The sequence below is a fragment of the Enhydra lutris genome, unplaced genomic scaffold (genome assembly GCF_002288905.1).
Source record: "Enhydra lutris kenyoni isolate GAN:26980312 unplaced genomic scaffold, ASM228890v2 scaffoldscaffold69, whole genome shotgun sequence".
NCBI lineage: Eukaryota > Metazoa > Chordata > Mammalia > Carnivora > Mustelidae > Enhydra > Enhydra lutris.
Genome location: NW_019154153.1, coordinates 4,299,116 through 4,324,806, shown reverse-complemented (window position 1 = coordinate 4,324,806; position 25,691 = coordinate 4,299,116). Strand labels below are relative to the sequence as shown.

Below are 25,691 nucleotides of genomic sequence, written 5' to 3'. Positions count from 1 at the left end.
AAGCTGCAGATAACTAGAATTCAGGCCGAGCCCCAGAAACTTCCTTGATTTACTCCTTTTATGTAACCCATCCTTTCCACCTTCCCTCAACTTCTCCTTGCTCATCTGTATGCGTAAATCCAATGTACAAACAAACCCTTACAATCTTAAAAGAGGTCTCAGTTTAGGAGAGCTACCTGTCCAGCCGATCCTTTGCTCCTGGCATGGGAGGTACAGGCCTCTCTCCATCCGTTCTCCCACGGGTCAGCCTTGGTGAGGTGCCCAGCCCAACACAGGGCCCCGTGGCGGATCAACGCAGCTCCCTCCAGAGGTGCTACTCCATGGAGGCAACATCATCAGGATGGCAAACTGAGCCAGAGTTATCCTTCCTCATGCGCTGTGCTGGGACACCCCCCACCGACAACCCCATGCGACAACCCCGGGGAAGGTTGCGCGTCACTGTCATCATTCATGGTGGAAACAAGGTGAGCCTGGAGCAGCTAGGGAATCTCACTAGATCACCTCCAAACCCGACTGCGACTCTGTGCTCATGTCATCACCGTAGCCACTATGCCATCCGCCCCCCAGCCTGCCAATGGGAAGGAAAATCCACCTGAAAAACCCCCGCTCCCTGCCCATCACTCTCCACTGAAGGCCCGCACTTGACCACGACAGAACCCGGACAGCCAGCGAGCATGGCTGTCTGTGGGGCTGAGTGGCCCTGACAGCCAAATATCTGCCCTGGCTCCCTGTACCTCTGGACCCCTCCTTTGGGGATCCCGGCTATATTCCAGGACACGGATTGCCAAGGAGTGAAGGAAGAAGAGAAATATCAGGTTGTTTTTCTAATGACCCAGATTCTAGCCAGATGCATTTGTTATTGGCAGCGGAGAGCCAGTGGAAATAAGAACACCAGCAGCTGGTGATGTCTTAATCACTGCGGAGAGGAAGGGACCAGGAAGGCTCAGTCCCTGGTGCTGGCTACCTGAGGCGCTCTGCCGGCGTCCGCTCCGCCCCGCCCCGCCAGCTGTCCCTGTGCCTTCTCCTTTCCTCCCCACACCCCCCCTCCCTGCTCAGGTTCTGCTTTTGTCTTTCACTTTGTCTCTGCCATGGCCCGAAGTGGGACACTGGGTCTCCCCATAGACCTGCCTCAACCCCACCAGCAAGGCCAGCCAGGAGGTCTCTGCCTACCCGGGTCTCTGGCTAATGCAGGCCGCAGAGGTGTCCTCCAGGCCCCTCTTTTGAGAGCTCAGTAAGAGGTTTCAACCCTAGTTTAAACACAGAGTCCCTAGAGAGTATCCTAAAAGCACAGAACAGCCTACCTTCAATTTCCTCCCCCATCTCTGGCTGAGATCTCCAAGCACTCAGGCTGGGAGCTCATTCCTCATCTGTCCAGCTCTCCCTGCCCTGCCGGAGGCTGGGGGAAGAAGAAGGGACACAATGACTCGCCTCATTCCGCTGAGGAGAGAGCCAAAACAAAGCCTAGAGAAAGTGGGCCCAGCTGAGGAAGTGGGGGCTGAGAACACAAACCAGGCACCCACACTCTAATTCTGAACACATGTTCCCCATATCGCCCTGCCAAGGAGCATGGCTACCCCACCCCAGCAGCCATACCTGCCCATGCACACCTTGCCTGACCCGAAGGCAGCCACCACGTGCCAGACAATGGGCTGAAGCTCTTCATATGTGTGTCTGTCACTCCTGGAGCCAACCTAGAAACCAGCTCTATTATTATCCCATTTTACAGATGAGGAGGTCAAGGCTCCAAGAGTTAATTAAGCCCCTTGCAAGGTTCCTGCAGACAGGATACACTGATGCCAAGAGCCAAGCCCACTGTCTGTCTGTAAAGCCAATGTCCTTGCCACCCTCCCACCTTTCACTTCGCCAACCAGACAGCTAGAGGACCCCGGGCAGAAGGCAGGGCGCAGGAGGGCAGGGTGGCTACAGAGATAGACAGGGACAGCTAAAAGCCAGCGAAATTAGTCTCCGTGGCTTCTGATCTTCTTCCCTCTCAGAAGAAAAAGCCTCTTCCAGTTTCCTGGCAGAAGGGAGAGGGACGTGTCTGCACATCAGCACAGCGTCTGGAGCCAAGGCTCGCCCCTCACTCTCCTCTCAAACACCAGGCCATCCACCCACACCATGGCCCCTCACCACGGCCTCAATGAGGCAGACAGACTTCAGAGAAATCAGGTGCGGGCTGTGGTGGGGTTGCTTCTGCTCCCCAATTCCTTCTCCCATCACCTAGAAGGCAAGAGCTAAGCCCAACCCCCCAACCGAGTCAGAGGACATCGGCACAGAGACCCACGACTGCCTCCCCAGCAGGGTTCCCCAGGTCTGCCCTGCCTCCTCGGTCCTGGCACTCGATGTCTGAGGCATTGGGTCAGGGGCATCGTGGAAAGGTCGCTTAGTTATCTCCAAAATACAGCAAAATGAAGAGAACCCGGGAGGGAGAGAATTATGAACACAAGTTTTGGAAAACCAAACAGAAAGACAAGGAAGAACACCCCCGCAAATTAAGCATTAATAGCAAGGTAACAAGCTGCCCTTCCAGAAGTATCTCTCAGCCCTTGGGCCCATTCCCCTCTCCTTCTCCAGGCCTTTCTCCAGCCACATTCAGAAGCCCATTCTGGCAGCCTACCCTCACCCAGGACCCAAGGGGGCCCTTGGGGTAGTGGCCTGGCCCGGAGTTTCCCAAGGGCCCTGGGAGCCGCCGTGTGCCCAGAGAGACCCCAGAGCCCACTGAAGCAAGGGGCCGTGGATGTCTGTGTCGACAAGCTGGAGGTGAGGGCCTCGGCGAAGGAGGTTCACACTTCTGCCTGTAGTTCTGTGGAGAAACCGGCCCCCAGTGGACTTTCTTGGGAAAGCAGAGAAAGATCCGCAGAGCCTAGAAGCCAGGCTACCCCCTGACAATACCTAAGACAAATCAGTTTCCATGCCCACCTGGGCATTCCACATTCCAGTACGTTCCACTACAGACAAGCAACCTCATGTATTCCCTGTGTGACCGGGACCCTCACTGTAACACCTTCTCTCTCCACAGCTCAGTCTCCCTACAAGCAAAACAAGGCTGTTGACACTCTGGTAAACCTTCCTGAGGAGACGATGTTCTTCAGTTTCCTCAGAGACAGTGTAAAATACTGACCACAGAGAGGACTGAAGCTGGAAAGTTCTCCAACTCATCCTGTCCAGCCCCCGGCCTCCAGACAGACTCACCTTAACCGGGCTGAGTGCCCAGGGTGGGTATACCCCACACCTCTGGGGAAGGAAAGGGGCCGTTCATTTCCTCAGTAGGCATCCCCAGTGATGTGGGCAAATGTGAGAGCTCTGCTCAGCGCCCTGCCCCCAAAACCTACTTCCACATCTCCATGGTTAGAGTAGAAACCAGATGGCTTTGTCCCTCTGAGGATGACTGGCCTGGCTTGAGCATCCCCACAGGGCAGATAAACCCAAGCAAGCAAATTTGCTCAAATTCCTGTCAGTCAAAGCGCCAGCCTTACCAGCTGGGCTCAGACACCAGCCCTAGGGCCCAGTGGGGGAAGGGCCTCCCCAGAGGTTATCCCCAGTACAGGACTCCCCCCACTCCCACCCCCAGACAAGGGTCCTTCAAATAAAGCCAGAGAAAAGACAGACCCTGGAGGGGAGCAGAGACCACAGCTGCCCTCAGGAAGGGCAAGGCAACAGTGGGTCTGATGAATCAGCCACTGGGAAAATGAAACCAGCTCTCTGGGATCTTGAGATACAGGTCATCTTGTAAACTCCCCACAGAAGGAATGAGCCTAACGAAGCCAGACAGAGCAGTCCTAGATGTATCTGGAGAGGCAGATGTGGTTCTTATCCAGCCGACTCATTTTCTCCCCACTGACCCACCACAGAACTTGGGGAAGGCCGGAAGGGGCTGCTGGAGATAAAGAGGGGGTCCGCCTCCCACCGCCACACTTCCTGGACAGCCGCGAGTCGGCTCTGCTGGGGTGTCAACCATGGTGGGGTGCCTCGGCAGGCAGCCTGTGGGAGCTGTAATCGCGTACTTAGCGATTACACACACCCCACAAACCTAAGGTGGCCGCCTGGATGGAGAAGAGCCTCAGGGTAGAAACCACCATTGGGCCTGATGGTGGACTCCCAAACAGGAAGGCAGAGAGGGGGTGGCCGAAACAGAAGCAGAGGGCGATGGGAGTCAGGAAGAGAAAAACAATCTACATTAGCATCACCCTTCACAGACTTCAGAGAACCTTCATGAACGCCATCTCAAGGTATCCTCCTGACAACTCCTCCAGGTTGGCCAACCATGTGTTGAGGTGCGTCCCCGTTCTACAGATGAGAAACTGAAGTCAAAGATCCTCCCGGGGGGCCATGGCACAGCTGTGAGGGGAACCCACGCTCCTAGTCAAGGCTCTTTCCATCCCCCCACTGCCGCCCCCAGACAAGGGTCCTTCAAACAAAGTCAGAGAAAAGACAGACCCAGGGGCTCTGGGCTGGAAATGGAGGTACAGCCAGCAACGGCAAAGAGTCCCCAAAACAGAAAACGAGCCCCCAGGAAATGTGTGCATGCTCTCTAGTTGACGACACCCACCCCGCCGATCCTCATGACCACACAGAGGGGCAGGCAGGTTCCTGAATTCACCATCAAGAGGCCCCTTGAAGGGAAAGCCTCCTCAGCTTGGAGCCCTGAGTTCAGTGGGGTGGGGTAGGGGGCTGTTTGTTTTCTCCAAGGCTGGCAGCTGGGGCTGTGAGGTTGGGCCGGGGGACGGGGAGGCAGGCGGCTGGTGCTGGGGACTGCCCCAGATAGAGGTAGGTGGTGGAGAGGGGAGAGACAGAGGTGGGAGGCACCGTAGTGCAAGGGAACAGCGAAGACACTATTCAGCCGATTGCGGGGAATGCAGGAAGGGAAAAGAAAGCTCTTCCTAATGATGAATGCTGGAGGGCGGAATTGGAACAATCGTAATTAAGGCTTCTAACAATAGGAAGGGAGCCGAGACAGTTCTGTGTGTCAAACAAGGTGCTGAGCTACTCTCCCCTGGTGAGGGTGCTTAATAAAGCGGCCCACCCCTCATTACCTGCTTAGTGGGTGACAGCCCTCTCGGGTGGGGGCGGGGATGGCGGGCAGGCAAAACCAGCCAGCTGCTGTGGCTGTCCCCATCTCTTGTTTGGACTCAGCCATGACCCTGAAGCAGGAAATGGGGAGCAGTAGAGAGCCTCTCCCTGCCACTGAGCAGGAAAACCAAGGTCCACAGAGTCCGAGCCCCCTAGTAAACGCTCGGTCTGGAACCCAGGAACACCTGCAGCCACACACACCCAGCCCCACGGCAGAGCTGCCACTGGCTGCCAGCACATGACCCTCTGGGTGGAGCAGAATCTGGGGCTGTTTTGTGATGTTCAGACAGTGAGTTCCAGCACACCACGGATACACCCAGCCCTGCTTAGTGGGTCCTCCCTCACTCCAGCCTCAGTTTCCCCACTTGTGAGCTATGAAGGAACCCTCCTTGGTCCCCCCCTCTACCAAGGCTCCCATGGGGAAAGGAAGATAAGGTATCTCAAGAATCATCAGCTCTTTGAAAACACAAAGGCAGCAAAAGAAATGTATAAAATCATAGGATATCAGAGCCCGAAGGGACCTTAGGGACAGGCTGGTCCAAGTCTGTCACTGTCCAGATGTGGACATTTAGGCCCAGAGGAAGGAAGTGACTTATCCAGGGTCACATGGCCAGTCAGCAACCCCGCTGGAACTCAGAACTCGGGTGTTTGTGACCCATCCCCAGCTCTTTCTCACTCTGCCCCCTTGATCCCAAGCGCAACAAGAATTCGCCAGTGTGTGGCTTGCATGAACAGCAGGATTTCTGCCTTTCTAGAAATGCGGAGGAAATGCAGGATCCATGGCTGGGTACAGCAGAATTTCCAGGCTGCTGGAGGGGCCATCCAACCCACCCTGCCCCCCAATCCCAGCAAGTTCTGAGAAGCCCCACTTAAGAGAGAAAACAAATCAGCAACGCTGAGAATCTTGTCAGTCTTCCTCCTACAGCTCCTGATTCAGACCCGCCACCCTCTACAGAGCGGCTTTTTATGAAACATGCACTTTTCACACAGACTTCCCTCCTCCCACCAGGCAGGCTGAGAAAGGGGCAGACGAAGGGGGGCTTGAGGCAGAGAGGGGAGGGGATGGGGGCCTCGCGCCCTTCTCTTTGGCTGCCATAAATGGTAACAAATCAAGCACCTTGTGCGCTCAGCTCTTCCAATAGCATCAACGTTCCTTCCCCCCGCCCTCCTGAGGGTCCCCCAGTCTCCTCCCCACCAGGCCCCCTAGGCCCCAGGGAACGGTCACGATGGGTATCCCAAATGGCTCAGACATCACAGAGCCCTGGCCCAGAACCCAGGCTCATCAGCCTGACAAGCTGTCACTCTGATTTGGATCCCACGAGCTCTTGCCCACAGGCAGGGGAAGAAGCCTCCTTTGCATGGGTAGGGGGCACCATCAGGCCCCAAAGCACACCTGACCTCCCAGAGAGAACACACTAGGAGCTGCTCCACACTGGATGGAGCACAAAAGGCTCCACTATCCTTCCACCAGCCACTGTAATCTCCTTGGATCCCCCTACCCCCCGCCTGCCCAGCCCAGGCCAGGCTCCCCACGTTCTCCAAACCCCAGGGTGTTACCTACGCAGACCTTCCACCCCGCAGCCTCTAACATTCTGCCAGGTACCACGTAAAGTGCTGTCATCAAAGGGGTCCTCGATGAGCAGCAAACTGCTCTGCTGGAGCCGTTCCTTGCCCGCCACGATCTGGTTCAAACCCTCTGTCTGAGTCCCTTTCTCTGGCATCAAATATCACCTCATTTTTCCTGCCACCACCTCCGCCACCCTCCCCATCCCCCCTCTGCTCACCCAGAACCCCTTCGCCTGCCTTCTCCCCAGCTGTACATCTCCTACACTCTGGGTCCTCCAGCCCTCTCCTTTCTGCCCTCAAACACTCCCTGAGAGCCCGCCCCCTCCGTCGAGCCCACCCTGCTCAGAAGACAGCTGGCAGGTGCTGGACAAGGACACACGGACACCGCCCTCCACGGTCAGGAGGGCACTGAGCATTGGGCTGGGCCACAGCGGCTACTCAGGATGCACCGTCCTCTCCCGTGCCCGAGAGGCAGCCACCCCAACGTGCATCTGTCAGAGGACGAGTTTGCCCTCCACACTCATCTCATTCATCGGGTCTGTACACACGGCCGCGGTGAGCCTGACCGCGAGGTCCTGCTGACCTCTGGCTCCCCTTCTCCCCATGTTCCAGCACACCCGAAAGGCCATGCCTCCTCCTCACCACGTGTCGAAATACCACTCTTTTGTGGAGGATCAGCTCCAGTCCTGCCTCTTGCACGAAGCCTTCCCTGCCCGCCCAGCCCCCCACCCGAACGACTGGGTGCTGCCACTGTGCATGCTCCCCGGGAGCCAAGGCAAGCGGGAAACACACTAGATTATGGAATAACATGTACTGTTTATAAGTGCTCACTACTGTGAGAGGCCGTGCACGGGAACCCTGACATCACCTACTCAGTGCGGTCCCCGCTGCCTCAGCATCCTGGAAGAGGAGCCCACGGCTGGGACATGCAGGACGTCTATAAGATGCACTAACCTGGAGACGCCGGCTGCATACATGGGCGCCCCCGGGCACGCTCCACTGCCTTCTCACATCCCTCTGGGCCAGAAATCGGCTCCTCCCAGTGAGACTGCGAGCATCTTGAGAGCAGGGACCCAGTGGGCTCTTGTTCCCCTCCAACACATAGCGTGGGGTCAGTGAACCATGAACACAACTCAGGACTCACTGGCTGATCCCTTTTTTGGGAATTCGGAGGCTCAGGACGGAGGAACGTGGAAAGGGGCTGATGCACTGGAATAGAGACGCATGGTTTGCTGCGAGATGCCCCAAAGGGGTCTTGGCTCCGGGGATTCTATCCCCGACCAACTCAGACATACCCAGATGGCCCAGCCAGGCACAGAGCAGATCACAGGAGCACCAAGGCTGCCAAATCTCGGCACCAGAGGCTGTCGTGGTGGCTGGGCAAACACAGCCTAAGCTGCTGGATGGCGGCAGGAGGAGGGGGTGGGTCTTAGCCTCCCCATTCCCCATCTGCTCCTGACCTCTCTCCCCAGGAGGTGGGGAGGATACTTCCAGAGGATAAGCAAATCCCAGCAGTGGCATCTGGCATTTGGGAGGCAAAACCCTTCAGCAGACATCTACCATTTCTGCTTTTGCCCCTTCTTTTGGTGTCAGCACCCCTGTTTTCTTTTGGGGAATCCCCCTCCTCCCTGGTGCATACAGCCCTGTCCCATTGGTCAAGGTGCTCTGCTCAGCCCTGGCCAAATACAGCCTCAGACCCTCTGTCCTGGGAAGCCAATTCCTGAGCAGTGAGCCCCAGGGGCCAAAAACGGACAGAGTCAACATGACCAAGGTCATCATTAGCTTGTGGTACCTGGACACCAAGAGCAGCCCTGGCTCCTGTCCCTGTGTGTGGCCTGTTGCTCAGCTTTCCTTCCTAACCCATGAGCTAACCTTGTCTCCACACAGACACTGAAAGCTCAGCAGATAGAAACACAGGGCTGCAGACAGCAAGAGAAGGGAAAAGAAAGCCAGGCCAGTGAAAACAACAGATGCCCACCAGAGTGGGTCACCCCCAAATGTCAAACAACACTACCAGGCTGTGGTCACCGAGAGAGATAAAAAGGCAGGTCTCTGTGTCCTTGAGTTTGCCACAGTTGGGGTGTGGTGTTTGCAACCCACGAGCCCCAGAAGCCATCCAGGAAACAGTAAGCTAAAAACGGGGATGCCAGCTTACACCCAAGGGTCACACACCCTCGGAGGGAATCTAACCGAATTCACAACTGACCCCGGAACCACACCGACCCCTGTCCCACTCAAGAATCTGCATATTCAAATATGCTACTAGATTTCTTAGGAAGATCTTTTATACTTGTGTCTTTCCAGAGCGTATTAATTATAGCACATTGTGGTTATTAATTTCTTACATAGAACTATTACCCACAGAGAACAAAATGCTATTATTAATAGAAATGCATTTTACACATGTATAAAACAAAAAAAACTGAGTATAACTTTTGATTTCCCCAAAACTTAACTACTAATAGCCTACTTTTGACTGGAAATCTTGCCAATGACATGAAGGGTGGATCAGCACACATTTTGTATGTTGTATGTGTCATATATTGTGTTCTTACACCAAAGTATGTAGGAGAAAAGAAAATGTTAAGAACATCACGAGAAGGGCACCTGGGTGGTTCAGTGGGTTAAGTTTCTGCCTTCGGCTCAGGTCATGATCTCAGGGTCCTGGGATCAAGCCCCACATCGGGCTCTCTGCTCAGCAGGGAGTCTGCTTCCCCCCCATCTCTCTGCCTGCCTCTCTGCCTACTTGTGATCTCTCTGTCCAATAAATAAATAAAATCTTTAAAAAAAAATTAAATGTGCTAAACGCTAAAAAAAAAAACAACACACTTATAGTACTCTTCTGTAAAAAATGTATTTATAAACAGACCCACACAGTTCAAACCCATGTTGTTCAAGGGTGAACTGTGTATATAAATACACACACACACACACACACACACACACACACTCATATCATGAAAATGTTTCTGAAGTTTATATAGTCACACACATATACACATGTATATATACACGCCAGATGTGTGTTTATACACATATGTGCACACACATATGCACACATATACATATACGTCTACACATCCATGCACACTGTTAGGGGGCGAGCGCAGTGGAGCTCTGAGAACTCACAACTTAGCGACCCAAGGGGAAGACACAAGTGCAGAGCCAGACCAGAAGAAGGAAAGGAACTAAAGCCCCACAAGAACCTGGCCCACTGTCCCTGCCCCCCATGGACTCCTCACCCAGAGGCAGACACCGGCTGACTGCCCCAACTCCACACTTTCTGGCTTCGACGGGCAAGCAGTGTATGTCCTCTGCCACCATGGTGTCTCAAGCCCGGAGAAGTCTGAAAGGACGACCCCCGCCCTGATCCTGGGGGAGGACGAGTAGTGGGAAGGGCCATCCCACTTGAGCACGCACCACACGGAGCCCCCGGATGGGCACACGGGCCAAGCCTGCCATGACCGAGCAGGACTGCACTCGGGTTCTGCTCCAATGTGGCTGGCAGCTCCCCTCACACCAGCTGCAGGCTCTGACACGGGCAGAAACACAATTAAACCCATGCGCTCTCCTCTCCTTTCCTGCCAGAGGACAAAGCTAATCGTGCCTTTCCTCTCACAGGCTCTTCCCACTTCTCCCTCACACCAGAAATCAATTTTCAGACCATCCCACTTAATTTCTAACTCCCCAACAGGAAGAGAAACTGAGGCGTAGGGTGACAAATGGAATTTTCCGAGCGCTCATCACTCATCGTGCAGCGACCATGTTAAGACCACCACGAGCCTACCCAGAACCACATCATAAGACAAAATGGCCAGCCAAGGGCCAGGGCACCAAACCCCGTAAGTGGGCAGCATTTCTGGGAACTAGAGTAATGGAGGCAACAGTATTCTCCAGAGCCCTCGGGGAGAACGTGACACATGCAGGAAAGAGCACACTGGTGAACCACTGTGCAGGCGGACATCCTCCAAGGGCTTGCTGTGATAGGCTGCTGGTCGCAAAGCCGCCTTCCAAGGCAGTGAGCACGTGTGGCTGCATGGTCTTGTTTGGCCACGTGGGATATTCCATCCGGGGGCCAGTATGTGCCCCCACAGCATGGAGCCTTTCCTTTAGATAAACCCCAATTATAATCAAAGGGTATCACCTGCAAAAGGCATCCGTTAGGAGCCTGCCCAAGCCCCCTTACCTAGCATTCCTGTGCACTTCGGTCAGCCCACAGACCAACGCACATGTACTGAGCACCCATCACGAGCAAGCGAGGCATAGGTGATAAGACAAAGGCCCCTCCCACCCTCTTCCTCCTGCTCACGGCCTTGGGTGATCAATGCCTCTAGCCTCAGGGTCCTCATCCACACATACGTACCACTGCCCACTCGTGGTAGTTGCAAGGATTTAAAGTGTCTAGAAGATGCTAGCAGAGTGGAGGGACCAGATACGAAACATACAAGCAGGGCCATACGGTTAGAACCCTGCCATATGGTAAACCCTGCCATGATGAGGTGAGCAGAATCTGAAATACTCAGTGGCACGATATGCAGGGTCAGGCTACTGGGAAGCTGTGAAGGAAACAGTCTTCATTCTGGGGTATTCTCCTAACTGCACAAAAATAGCTCGAACAACCTAGACTGTACAGAACTGACCATCTACCGATCTGAGAAAGGCCCTGATCATCACTAAGTGGTCACCTTCTAACCCGCTTCTGTTTGGCGCTGGGACTGGCAGAGGGAAGGCACAAATCGTCAGTGGGTCATATCCAAGTATGCATAACTCTGATCCTGTTATTAAAGGGCTGTGCTGAGCCAGATTGGAAGCACAGATCCAAGAAAAGCACAATCTAAAGTCAGCAGAGGAAGGAGCTGGATTGGGATGACCTCCCAGAGAGGTCGTAGAAAGAATAGGTGCTCTGAACCTGGCTTCAGATCCCAGTTCTGTCGCTTTCGAGTTCTGATTTGGGGCAAAATCCCTAGCCTGCTAGAGCTTCCAACTTCTCAGAGACAAAATATGAAAAATCCTACCTCACCTCATACCTCATCAGCTGCTGTGGAGAGTTGATAAGGGAACAAAGCAACTAGGGAAGTGCCCAGTGCCATGCCTGGCCAACTACGAAGCCCCACCACGCCATGAGGAGGAGTGGCTAGAAGGCCTGCTGGTGTCCTCCTGGGGCCCTGCCTTCGTCCTCCTGCGCACAGGGGTTCTGCTGCACTCTGAGGGGAGGGTGGCGTGATGTCAAAGGACGGAAGATCAAAGTCTCTAGATAACAAAAGACATGTAAGGCCTTCATGGAGAACGTTATGACAGCTTACAGAAGACATTAAAGAAGGCCTCATATACGAAGTATACCATGTCCATGAATACAAACACATGACGAGAATACAACTAATATTCATGAATGGAAATACAAAAATAGTAATTCTCCCCAAGTTGATCAATAGACTCAACGCAAAGCCAGTCCAACCACCAACAGGGCTGCTTGCCTGGCAGAGGGTGGGAGAAGGGTTGATTGATCGATCAATTGATTTTTGGTGAAACTAGACAAACTGATCCCAAAATTTATGTTTGCATAAATCTCTTTTGAGAACCAAAGGCCAAGAACAGCCAAAATATTCTTGCAAAAGCATCAGATGAGAGGATTTGCCCAACTGATACCAAGACTTAGTATTAAGTTGTGGTCATCCACAGCAGAGCCATGACTGACAACTGGAAGTTATGAAGCTGCTCCTTCACAGATGCTTCCACAAGCCATGTCCTAGAGAAACCCCTGCGTACATACACCAAGAGCCTTGTACAGGAATACTCACGGAAGTATGTTTAAAAAGAAGGAAGTAATCCAAATGCTTATCATCAGAAGAATGACAACAGAACTCTATGGAACAGTGACAATAAGTGCATGACAGCCACACATACCAACGTGAACCAATCAATAAATATAATACTGAATTAAAAAAAAAATTCAGGGGCACCTGGGTGGCTCAGTCGGTTAACCGTCTGACTCTTGATATGGGGCTCAGGTCACGATCTCAGGGTCATGAGACAGAGACTGCTTAAGATTCTCTCTCTCCTTCTGTCCCATTCTCTCTGCCCCACCACCCGCCTCTCATCTGCAGTTGCTCTCTATTAAAAAACAACAAACAGATGATTCCATCTAACAAACGTTTTAAAACAAGCCAAGCCAAATCAAATGATACAGTGTTTAAGGATGCTCACATATGCGGAAGCACTACAAAAAAATATAGCAAACACAAAATGTCAGGATAATGGCTCTCTCTAGGACAGGTTGGGGGCATGCTCAGGAAGGGGCTCGCAAAGGTTTCATGGATATAGCTCGTGTTTTAGCTTTTTTTTTTTTTTTAATTTTACTTATTTTTTTGACAGAAACAGCCAGAACGGGAGCACAAGCAGGGGAAATGGGAGAGGAAGAAGCAGACTCCCCACCGAGCAGGGAGCCCAACGCAGGGCTTGATCCCAGCACCCTGGGATCATGACCTGAGCTGAAGTCAGACACTCAACAACTGAGCCACCCAGGTGCCCCTGGTGTTTTCGTTCTTAAGTTGAATGGTTGGTATGTGTTCTTTATGTAATTTTTTAAACTACATGAATTTCATATGATGTATTCCAACATTTTTTAAAAATTTTTAAGTGGCTGTTTTTCTGGTTAGTAAAGTGACCTGGACCTGGAACCCCATGTGCCCTGTCAGTCTGCTCAGGTCACAGGCCCATCTGCCCCACAGAGTCCAACACTGAGTGTGCCAGAGGGAGGGACCCACCCTTCCAGCACCCAGAGCCAAAGGCCCATGGGGACCCTGCACTAGGACCATGGGCCCAGCTGGCCTGCTGCCGACCTAATTCACTGCACCAGCAACAAAGCGAAGCAGGGGCAGAGTGTGGGCCACCTCGCCCAGAAAGGTGGGAGGTAAGTGTACAGGGTGGTGGGTGCCACTGCAGGCCCTGGGAGCTGAGACCACACCCCTCCCCCACCGCCTTCCCTTCCCATCCTCCTTCCCAACAGATCTTCCTAAACTTCATGGATCCCCATTTCTAGCACATATCCCTAAGACCAGAAGACATTTGGAAAAATCCCCAGCCTAAAGAGACATGTGGGGCCCCTTGCAGGGCTCCAAAGCCCTGCCCAGCACTGTTGCTCAAGCCTCTGGGCATCCGACGCTGTGAGAGGGGCTCCCTGTGCATCCCGCAGGCCCAGCTAAGCAGCATTCCTACAGAATGCATCCACGGCCTCATCTGGGCCTCATCACAGACCTGGAAGACACTTGATACCATCAAGCGTAAAGAAAACCAGGCACCAAGAGGTATGACAACCTTCAAACCACAGGCATTGTTCCTGGAGACTCTGACTTAGTAGGTCGGTAGGTGGGAGGGAGGGACAGGCAGGCAAGGGGACATGGCTTCTGTGCATGTACAAAAGGTCTCTGGTTGATCTGAATCTACAGTGTCATGAAGAACCTCAGAGCAGACAGAAAGCTCTGAAGGCCGTAGCCATGTCTCTGTTCTTGGTCAGTCCCCTTCCCCGGCCCCAAAACCCACTACAGCAGGACCTCCCTGCGGGCCCCAGTGCACTAAGCCACCCAACACAAGGGAGAAGACTTGAAACCCCACAGGCTTCCCTTCCAAGGGCTTCTCCGGGTCCCCTGGGAGACTTCAAAGCTTGCTGGAGCCCAAAGGAAGAAAAGGCAGAGTCCATCCAGACGGAACCGCAGACTCGTGACGTTAAAAGATATTTTAGGTATCCCCTGAAGCCCCGTGACTACTTAGAGAAAGAGTAGGGGGGCAACAGCCTACCTCCATCCTGTCCCGTGCCCCCCGGCTACGGACCGGCTCATCCCCTGGACCACGTGCCACTTGTACTGTCCCTGCCCCAACCCCCCAGCCCCACTTCTGCTGGCAGATTAGCTTTCAAATGTGAGCAGGGACAAAGCTGGCTCAGAAGACTTAACTCTGCCCGACGGGTTTAGCTCAGCTTCAAAGCTTCCTAACTGGAACCAAATAAGCGGGCATATCGCAGCTGGAAGGGAGAGGCCGGAAGGAGGGGGAGGACGGGGGCATGGCTGTAAGCTGGATTACCTACAGCAACAGCTTGCAGCCTGAGTGACACAGCGAGGCCTGTCATGGTGGTCACTGCCGGAAAGACCAAATACCCCTTTCCTCCGACCCCTGGGGACAAAGTCAAGAGCACCCGCAGCCTCGGGTGCACACTTCACAGCAGGGGAGGGCCCCCTCATCGTCAGAAGCCACGTCACACTCACCACCCGGAAGCCACCACCCAGACTGATGGCGCCCTTTGTTTCTCTGGGTTCAGTCCATTTCACGGGCACAGGACCCTCTGTCTCTCCCCCTCGGCTACAAGCTCTCCCCAGGCACAGGCTCTGGATCAACTTGTCTCCGTCTGTGTCCACCCTTGTCCTGTGCCTGGAACCCCACCCTCATCTAGCCCACAAACTCCTACCCATCCTGCAAAATCCAGGTGTCACTGAATCTGCCCTGATATCTTCGTGTATCTTCTCTCTACTAAGCAGTATTAACTACTTCTATTAAGTAACTCAACTGAGCACCTACTGCTCAGAACTAGAACTGTTCGTTTGACTCCTCCATGGGACTCTGAGCAGCTCAAGGGCCTGGCTTACAGCAGACGCTCGATCAGTGCACGCAGGGCCCAGTACCCATAGTGCATCAGTCAGCCCTTTCAGTAGAAGAAACAAAAAGACACATAATTCACTAAGTCTTTTTTCCAAACTAGGAAACTCAGACAGTTTTTTCCCCCTTCCCCTTTATTTCTGATGGATGCAAACATTCTAGAGAGGGAGCGTCGGGCAGCCACCATGCAGGGCTGGGGGAGAGGGAAGGACAAGTCAAGTCAGGCCACCCAGGGGTGGGGTCCAGGCCTGCTGCTGTCCCTCCCTAGAATTCTGGGGAGGGGGAGATGGCCTGACTCTAACCCCTGCCTTGGGTAGTAGCCCTTAGCCCTGTGTTCAAATGCTTGGTGGAGGACAGTCCAGATGACCTCTCGATTCCGCGACTTCCTGGCCTGAGAAAGCTGATATGCCCTCCGCGAGCCCAGTCAGCCTGTTCTCACCAACTGGAGGCTCCTGTGCACGCAGCGGGCATTCAGTAAATAGTTGCGGCATGAGTGAATGGGCTCAATTGGGACCCCAAGAGCCCAGCAAGCCCCAGAGTCCGCTGCCAAGTTCAGCCAAGGGCAGCCAGGCACACAGAGGCATGGCAGGGGGAGGGCGAGGCCCCCATCCTCAGGAAAGGTCGGTGGCGTTTTCGGGGCTCTTCCCTGGCAGGCCAGCCAAAGGGAGGACAGACCTGTGGCCCTTCCCTCAAGGTGGGGACAGCGCTCACCCTGTTGCAGCTGGGACTTCCTCTTTTCCATCCTTTTCCTCCCCGCCCCCTCTTGATTGACACCAGTGCTGGCTCCGACATCATTTAAAAATAGATATTAAGACATGGAAGTTTAATTTTTAATGCTTTGGAAAGGAAGTGAACACAGAGCTGGCATTCCCTCACAGCCACGTCATGGGGTCTCAGAGCACCAGCCCCCTCTCCCCACGCAGAGCCCTGCCTGACCCACCCAGAAGGCCTACTTGCCGGGGCGCTCTGGGGAAACAGCCCGATGCCTCACGCCCGAGCATTTCGGGAAGCCTCCAACTCTTGTTGCCCAGCTCGGCCAGTCTCCTGCTTGGAGAGGCCACGTCCCAGACCCATTTAGACCCTGTTCAGACCCCTCAGCCTGCTTACCACTTCCATTCCCTGACAGAAAGTATCCCACAGGCTCAGTAGGACACCCAGGCCATCCAGCTCTGCTCCTGGGCCACACGGAGCAGCGGGGAGCCAGGGAGCCCACAGAGGAACTCACGATGCAGCCACGCCAGTAGCGAACGTAAGCCTCCCTTGTGGCTAGACCGCCTTAACCAAGTGGCCACCACCGAGAGAGCAAGTGAACAGCCTATGAGGGGCCGAGCCGCAAAGGCCTGACCCCACTTAGGGGAGGTTAATCAGGGCGTCCACCCAGCACCCTAGGCGCGGCAGCCCTGCCCCAACCTTTCCCCTGTTCCAGCAGACACACTGAACACTGCCTCCTAGGCTAACTGGCCTTTATTAAGAAAGCAATCCACAAGGAATAGACTTTCCAATGGAGCCGGAATGTCACTGTTCTGCCAGCCCTGATTTGAAGTGATGGGACAGCTCTGCTGGCAACCATGAAAAGTGACCATTATCCCGAGTGGCAATTATGCCAGCAACCCCAGGCCCGCCCCTGGCCCCTCCATGTCAGATAAGAGCTGGATTTGGGTTGGGAGGAGCTGGGCTGGGATCACAATCTGCTGTGTGGAGAAGGTGGACACAGGCCCCCAGCACCCAAAGCCCACCCCTGCGCTCTCTCTCTGCCCTGTCCAGGGTTTAAAGCTCTGAGTCTCCTTTGCCCTCCTGGAGAGGTTCCGATTCACTCCACCTCTCTCTAGAGAAATCCCCCAGATGGCCCTGGGAGGACCCAGGGATGGAGCTGATGGAGGGAACCGCCCCGGGGTTTTCCACTGCTGGGGGAACACCCTGGGGTGTGGGTTTGACTGCTGGTATACAGGCCCCTCAGGGGGCTGCCCCCAACAGGCAGGTGCCCAGCAGCTGGTAAGTCACCTGTCTTTTTCTTGGTAAGGAGGAGAAGCGCTGGCCGCATAGCCCCGCCTCCCACCGGCCCCTGGTGATGTCACCCGGGCCCTCAGTAACGCAGAACCCTAGAAGCTCCGCCCAGTGGCCAGGACCCAGGATTCTCCCGCCCGTGAGGGGGTGCAGGGTGACAGCTGCACCTCTCCTGGGCCCTGGGAATCCTCCCAGCAGGCTCCGAGGAGGCAGGGGGGTGTGGCAGCAGTGGTGGCTTTGGAGAAATACCAGGTAGGCTCCAGGATCTATAGGAAGATCTCTATTGATTGTGGGCCTCAGGTTCAACTCTAATGCCTCGGAAAAGCCTCCTTGGGGGATCTGAGCCATGAGACTAGAAAAAGTGATCGCTACTTAAGTCCTAACAATTGCTCTGGGTCCCAGAGGGCTTGGGCTCTGACCAGCCCTGCATCCCTCCTCACCCCGACCCTCTCACTCCCCTCCAGTCTTCATGTGTGCACTGGAAAGAAAAACAATTGGCCCAGTGGTCCTGCCTCATCACCCACCCCACCTGCCCTTGGCCTAGACACCTTCACCCTTTTGCTTTGGCTCTTCCCTCTGCTCCCTCACTCATATCAGGCCCAGCACCTGCCTGCAGGACATCTTCATTCAAGTAAAGCGCAGTGACCTGCCCTGTGCCCGAATCCTGGCTAACTCCCCGCTACGTCCTTCCACCTCCCAGGGAACACAACAGCAGGCCCTCTTACACGTGCAAGCCTCCATTGCTCTTCTGCTAAATTTCCACCTTTCCTACTTCATCATCTCACGAGTGACTAGCATAAAAGAACTGGGTCTTTGAGATCCAATGTCTCCCAGCTCGTAGCATGTCACGGGAATTCTGAAAATACTAAGTGATCAGAAAAGTCAAAGATTTGGAGAGAGAGACTCCTTGCCTGGTAAAAGAGTGGTGGTAGGTAGCTCCTAATTAGGAAGAGACAGCAAGGTCTCTCGCTGTAACCAAAAAAAGAAAGCCACTCCATCAATCAGCTCATTAACTTCTGCCAAGCTCTTAAGGGAAGATGAAAAGAGTTGCTTGTCACCCCACAGCTAAGTTGCTAGGAGAGCCTTCGACACAGGCAAGTTTGAGAACTAACTTCTCTTCCCTATCGAGCGGGACTCGGGAATCCCTACCACACAATGAGATGTGGATTTACCACTCTGGCCATCCATTCATTCACTCAAAAACTTATAATGAGTGCCTCCAACGTGCAGGGCACCGACCCCTGGGCCATGTATGGGGGTGCGGGGATGGAAACTAAGTAGGAACTGAGCTGGAAAAGGAAGGAGCCACAAGCAGCTATACCTACTCTGGCCAGCAGGCGGCGGGGTGGGGGTGGGGAGGAGGGCTGCTGAGTGGGAGGTGTTGGCCAAGGCCCTGCTAACGCTTCCCTATCAAGGGCTTCCTAGTGAGTGGTAAGATATGCAGAGGTGGGGGCAAGGCAGAAAGGTGGGTTGAGACTACGAACAAGGGCAGAGAGGGAAACTCCGCGATGAGAGTAAGGCAGCATTCGTGTAAATCATAGACATCAAATACCCACCACTGCTTGGCTGACACTGACCAGGAGCACCTGGCCCAAGGAGGCCATGAAATCATTCTTGACATTCCAATGGTTCTGCCCCAGTTTCCACAAAACCCTCAGCACAGGACAGGTTAACACCCTAACAGCAGTGCCCACAGGGCCCCAGACCACGCAGGCACCCAGGGAAATTCAACTCAAACAATCTCCAACTGGGCTCCCCAGAAGAGAAGTAGCAGCCTGCGCCCCAAGCTGGAAAGGAGGCTCCCTCCCCAGAGAGAAGGAAAGGATGCAGGACATCCCATAACTAATGAGGTCAGACATGAGGGAGGCCATCATCACAACAGCCTCCACTCCCCTACCTTGAGACTGGAAAGGAAACCCAGTTCTTAAGGGATAAAGCGATTTGCCCAAGGTCACAAGAGAAGCTAACACAGAACCAAGACTAGATTCCTTCTTCTTCCCACCCAGCCCTGAGCTATCCCCTTCTGTGGGAACAGTCACCGCCCCCCGCACACGCCCAAAAAAGTTTTGTCAGTTAAAGCTGGTCACTTCACACAAGTGTTCAACATCAAAGCACAACTGCTTCTAAGCAGCTTCACTGTGAATGACTTTCTCCTGCCCCCAGCACTTCTTCTGGACCATGGGCGGCTGACGGGCCGTGGGGCAGAGCCAAACATCTGTGCGGACTGCGCTGGGGCTCTGGCAAAGAAAACCGGAGGCAGCAGTCACGACGAAGGAGCCATGAGATAGGAATTTAAGAAGTTTTAAAATCTGCCAAACTTGTATTCCTTTTTGCACACATGCACACGTGTGTGCCCATGGCCTTCAGAAGCACAGAGAACCGAGAGCCATTCCAAGTTGCCCCACTCACCGACCCCTTCTCTAGAAAATCATCCTTCACCGAGGACAGGGCACTCCCTTTGTCCCTTCCAGTCTTTGGGGCTCTGGGAGCCTGGGAGGGCTGGCTGGTGTTCCATGGTGGGAGCACGTGGCCAGCCCGCTCCCTGCCCAGTCCACTGCAATCCCTCAAAAGCAGCTGCCTGCCGCCCGATGGCAGCAACCCTCCCTCACTCTCCTTTTCCACACATGCCCTAACTCAGGGGCAGATCTGCAGGCTAACAAACACATCTCCCGGCTTGGGACAAGGGCTCCTCTCCTCTTCCAAAGACTCATTGAAGGAGGGAGAGGAAGTGATCTCTGCCATCCCTCCCAGCCCCCACCTCATGCCCCCAAAACCGGGCATACTGTCTTCTTGTATATTCAAGAAGAATACAAGAAGAAACTTGAAAATCATCCACATTTGTGCCTGTCTTCCACTCAAGGTCACAGCTGTTAAAAATTCTGGCCCCACACCGATTTCTGCAGGTTACCCGGTGGGGGCACTTGCGCCAGGGGAAGGAGGTGGTGGCAAACTTTGCCAGCCACCGAGGAGTAAAGTCTCTCCTGGAAGACAGGCAATTCGGAGCCTCCATTCAGCCACCAAGGAGAGAGAAAGATGAATGAAAGAGTGGGGGGGGCGATTTTTTAAAAACACACTTACCGTTGTGCAGAAAGCAGGGCAATGCAGCACCACGGAGGAAGAGGGGAGACGCTACGGTAAGCCCCGAAGAGGAGAGGTGGCAAAGGAGAGCTAGCTAAAGGCAAGGACTTACCCAGAATATCAGATTGAAGAGGAACATCATGTACTTCAAGCAGCAGAGGCAGCCCCTGGCCATGTTGCACTTCTTAAATTCTAGGAGAAAAACAAAGGACAGGTCCAGGTAAAACACCACGTACTTGCTGCCTTTGGGTGCATTGTACTTGTCAGTCTTGACGCCAGCCTCGGCGCGGCTCTGTCCCCGGGAGCCCGCGGTGCCATAGAAAGCGCCGGCCGTGAAGCCGCGGCCGAACGGGCGGCCCGAGGTGGACGGCTTGGCAAAGTCCGAGTCCTTGCTGTCCAAAGATGGACTCCGGTGGATCGAAGAATCCTCGCTACTCGACTTCTCCATGCTCGCGTCGTTCCCGGGGGGCGCGAGGGGCGGGGGGCATCGCTCCCGGAGTGGGACGGAGGGGGCGCCCAAGTCGGGCACGGGCTGCGGGTGGGCTGGCGTAACCCTGAACGCCCCCTCTCTGCACCGGGGCGCACTCCCGGCCAGACCCCGTGCTCAGGAGCCGCTGCCTCTCGGACGGCGCCCCGCTCCCAGCCGACTGGCCCGGGAGGGCTCTGCGGTGCGGCGCGGCGCGGCGCGGCTCTACGCGCGCTCGCGAACGCTCTCCGGGAACTGGCTGGCCTGCGTAACTTAACGTCTTTGGGGAGGCTGCAATTTGATTTCTCTTTCCAGCGCGTCAGCTCGCCTCCTGGTGCACCGGCCGCTCCACGCGAGGCACAAGGGCGCCAGGATCCAGGTCCCCGGGCACACCTCTCCCTGCCCAGCCCCGGCGCTGAGCCCGGCCACTTTGCGGGCGCTCCGCCTCCTTTCGCTCGGCGACTTTGCGGAGCTGCTCGCCGGCCCTTGGCTGCCCGGGCGCGCGGCGGGCAGTGCTGAGGGATCCGCCGCAGCTGCCACAGCTGGGCTTTCCCTGCGAAATCCCAGCCCCGACTCCCGACTCTGAAATCGCCCGGAGCCCCCTCCCCGGGCCCTCGGCCCCGCCCCCCTGCTTTGCATTCCACCAATGAGCACTGGGCCTGCCAGGGGGCGGGCAGCCTCCCCCTCCCCAATGACACATTATCTTTAATAGGATTAGCGTTCTGCTGTGTGCCTATACCAGTGCGCCGGGAGCCCTCGCTAAATGTCAAGGGCTCTGGAGCTGGGGGTGAACCAGAACCTTCATCAGAAGGCGCTGGTCTCTTCCACGGGAGAAAAGGGGGCGGCGAGAGAAAGGGAATGGCTGGAGATACCAACGACCCAAGGAAACCAGAGGAGAGGGCTGGGGAGGACAGGAGGAGGAAAGAAGCGCGGCCACTGTCGAGCTGGCCGCCGCCCCCTGTGCACACGGGGCCAGTTCGACCCGAGGCACACGGTCCCTCCGCTACACACGCGCGCACACTCACAGACACACACGCACACACGCTTTTGCACACGTGGATCTGGCTACCGCACGCAGGGAAAAGAGACAGCAGGGAAGGCGCGAGGTGTGGGAAAGGCGCTTGGGGCCTCCACGGGGCGCGCGGCGCCTCCCCGCCCCCTCCGCGCGCGCGCGCACGCTCCAGCACACACGCGGCTCCGCGAGACTCCTGCAGCTGCGCGAGCCCCCCCCAACCCCCACCGCCCCCGCGTTCCCGGGTGGGATGCGGTGCTCGCTGGGACCCCAGCTGGGCTGAGAAGAGTAGGTGGCAGAAGTAGTGTCCTGCCTTGCCCCTCTGAATCCTGCCTGTGCCAAGGGTGACGTTGGAGTGCTCTTGGACCCAGGCTGGGTCCTCTCCCGTGAGGACTGCACAAAAGGGGCTGGTCAAGGGAAACAGCACGAAGAATGCTCTTGCTAGGGGCTAGGGAACACCCAGGAGGAGCCCTTTACCCTGCCGTAAAACACTGCACCTGTGTCCCCTGGGCTTGTGCGTAAGTCTGCACAGCTGATCAGGAGCGACCATAGTTGGCAAACAAAGAAAACTAAGAGACTTAGGGGGGGGTGCGGTGAGGAGCCCACGTCTCCTTTCTGCCAGCAGGAAGAGAGTGCTGAGAGCCCCTGAGAGGGGCTTCGTATTTATGAAGCTCAGTACCCCAGCACTCAACACTGGGCTTGGCCTCTAGCAGGCGCTAGACAACGATGGCTGGATAGAAGAATTCCTGCCTTCCCTGGGGAGCAGGAGTGTGATATGTCCAACCTGGATCCCATCAGACATGTATTCCACACCTGCTACGTGCTGAGAGTGGGGCCAGGCCCTTGAGGAGACAGATACAAGGTGTGCTGCTCCCTGCCCTTCAGACACACACAATCTAGTCCAAGGTGGTGAGCAGGGACATAACTGGCTATGGTGGAGGCAGAGAGGGACACTTATTCCCACGAATTGAAGACCCTCATCACAGGTCGGCTGGGGTGGCCCTCTATGGAGTCTGCACCCTCTCTGGCTCAGAGGCAGCAGGGGCTGGCCCTCAGCTTCTTTAAAGGGACCTGCAATGGTGTTACTATTCTAAGCCCCTTCCCCACTTAGAGGGCAGCCCAATAGTGAAACCTAGGGAGTGTCATGGCCATGGCACCTTGGTCTCCTGGTTGGGCACAGCAGCCCTCTGGATGCTATCCACAGATGAGAGGCAGGTGTCTGGCTGGCTCCCGACTGACCCCACTGCCACCTGACTGGAATGGCTGACGCCTTTTGTCCTCTTCAGCCTCGACCGGCTCCCAGGGGCTCCCGGCTGCCACTTCATTCTCATAACATTACTTCTTTGATGCAGGAGAGATCGTTTACCAGCTGGACTGTGAGTCAGGAGACCTGTTTTTCACTCTGAGCTCAATGTTGAGCCGTATGATCAAGGACAAGGTGGTTTGCCTTTCTGAGCTACTATTTCTTCCTCTTTAAAATGGGGATTAATAGAGCCTACCCCCCGGGAGGTGTCGGCAGAATAAAGTGAGCTGGCAGATGCGAGACCAATCTGAGCCCTGTAATCACTGAGCAAGTTCAAGGGCCTGGTGTCACTAGCCTCAGACAGACTCGGTGTCAGCACGGGCCCTCCCAGGTTGGCCCCCTCCTAATGTCTTCCTCTCTCTCTCTCTTTTTTTTCTTTCATCAACTCACACCTTGTTCAGTAAGAATAGCGTCTGCCTTGTCCCTAGATCGTTCCTCCTTCATTCCTGATTATAAGTGGATTCAGGCCAGTAATTATTTCCTCAGCAGTGGAGGCCCTGATGGGCCAGGATGAAAGAGGAGGTAAGAAGAGGAGGCTGCTCAGTATAAGAGTTCTGGTCACTCCTGGCCACCCGTGTTGGGAGGGCATTGAAGGCCTGGTCTTCAGTCCATTAACAAAGTTCAGTGATGTCCCATCAGGGCACCCAGCTTAGTCATCATCAGGATGATAAGAACAACAGAGAATTGCAAGGCCTCATTACATCCCAGGCACCCAGCTTCACACACAGCAACTGAGTCCTCCTGCCAACCCTATAGAATAGTGATGTTATTATTCCCATTTCACAGGTAAGTAAACTGTATGATTTCAAAGCCCATTTCTTCACTCTCCTGGACTCAAAACCTAGTTCCCAACCTTGGGAATCTTCCAGTCTAAAAGACGGAATCTAAAAGCACAACAGAGAATCTGAAATTTCATGTCCTGATGAGAGGTCACAGAGAAAAGGACTTCATAAAAAAGGACCTAAAAAAAAAAAAAAAAAAAAAAAGCCTTCTGCCCCCACTCCAAGACTGTACATAGAGAAGCTCAGAGAAGAACGATACAGCCAGTTCCATGACAGGACCAGCAAAGAGCTGTCCCTTATTACCCCTGGAGTGGGTGTGGCCAGGGAGAGAGGGGTGTAAGGGCACCCCGGAAGGCGTGGGTTTGGTACACTGAGGGGCAGTGAGGAGCCAGGCCTGCCTGGAGCAGGAGAAGGTGCCTGGGAGTCAAAGTGAGCTACTGGGCACAGCCTTGCATGACACAGGAAAAGTCTGGACTTCATCCTGGAGCTTCCCAAGCAGTGGAAGCACATGACAACACCGGTGCCCTAGGAAGCTGGGCCTGCAGCATGGAGAGGTGAGAAGATCAGCCACTGCGGTTGCCCCAGTTTCTGAGATTGTGGGTGCAGAAGTAATGACCAGAGAGCAAAGGCGGCCTGAGTCCGCATGTCTCCTGCCCACCCCTGAGCCTCAGCCACTCGCCATGCTCAGGGGAGCTGGAAGACACAGCCTGCCCTTGAGGATCTCTGAGCATGTGAACAGGGCCAAGCTGCCTTGCCTTTTTTTTTTTTTTTTTTTAAAAAAAAACCCCAAAAAAAAAAAAAAAAAAAAAAAAAAAAAGTGAAGCAAATCCAGAATTCCCAGAGGGGAGAAAGAGAAGTGAATAGGGGAAATCAACATGCAACGTCTCTGCTGACTGGCAACCGGGGACATGTGGGCTCAGAGTAAATGCCAAGCTCTCTCTGCCTCTTCCTGAGTTTCTCAGGCCTGCAGCGTGAGCCAGAACTTTCAGCTTTGGTCTCTCACTCACCCACACGCAATCAGAGCTCATGGGCCCACACAGATCCCCTTCCTGACCTGCACTGAATATTTCTGTGATCGGCAGCATGCATGGCTCATGGGGTATCCTGTACCTCTAAGCTTCAAACGGGGCAGCCTTGCGGAGAATTTAGGTTAGACACGAGGTGGCACTTGCTATCCTAAGGAACATGTGAGATGGACCACCGCTGTAGGAGAAGGGAGTCTTAGCCCATCCCAGTTTTTAAACTCCAAAATTGGGATCTTTTTCAGCAATACAGAAAATGCTTTAATTGCTAAACAAACAATTTACCAATGGTGTCAAAAGAGAAGAATGTCCCTAAGCAGGGGGCCCATATCCCACAATGTGTGCATGAAGGCTCAGGAGGCAAGGAAAGGTTAGGAGGGTCCTGAGGCCAGAGCAAGGCTCTATGCCAGGGAAATTAAATAGCTACAAGGTCATGCGTTCCCATACTTGGCCAGGATTCAGGGAGGACAGTAACAATGCCAGTGAAAAGATCAGAGTAAAAAAAGAACTAGGGGTAGTTTTATTTTTTTTTTTATGTGTTTAATTTCTGAGACTCGTAAGGAAAACACACAAGCAAAGAGGGTTTGGCTGCAGAGGAAGGGTCTACCGTTAGAATGGCTCAGGACAGCATACCAAGGGTGACCTGGTACTTCGTTCTCTGGGGAGAGGTTTGCTCATCCTCCCTCCTGAGTCCCCAGATGTTTGTTCAGTCTGCAATTATAGTTTGCCCACATGCCTCTGC

General features: G+C 54.6%; 1 protein-coding gene across 1 annotated transcript in view; it reads right to left on the bottom strand.

The window, feature by feature from the left end:
* Positions 1–20,812, bottom strand: part of LOC111159727 (tetraspanin 9) — an 83,254-nt gene extending 62,442 nt beyond the window's left edge. Inside the window, exon 1 of the mRNA XM_022522295.1 lies at positions 20,477–20,812. Within this exon, the coding sequence (XP_022378003.1) occupies positions 20,477–20,812 (336 nt within the window). The remainder of the gene's footprint in view (positions 1–20,476) is intronic.
* Between the last annotated feature and the right edge of the window lie 4,879 nt (positions 20,813–25,691).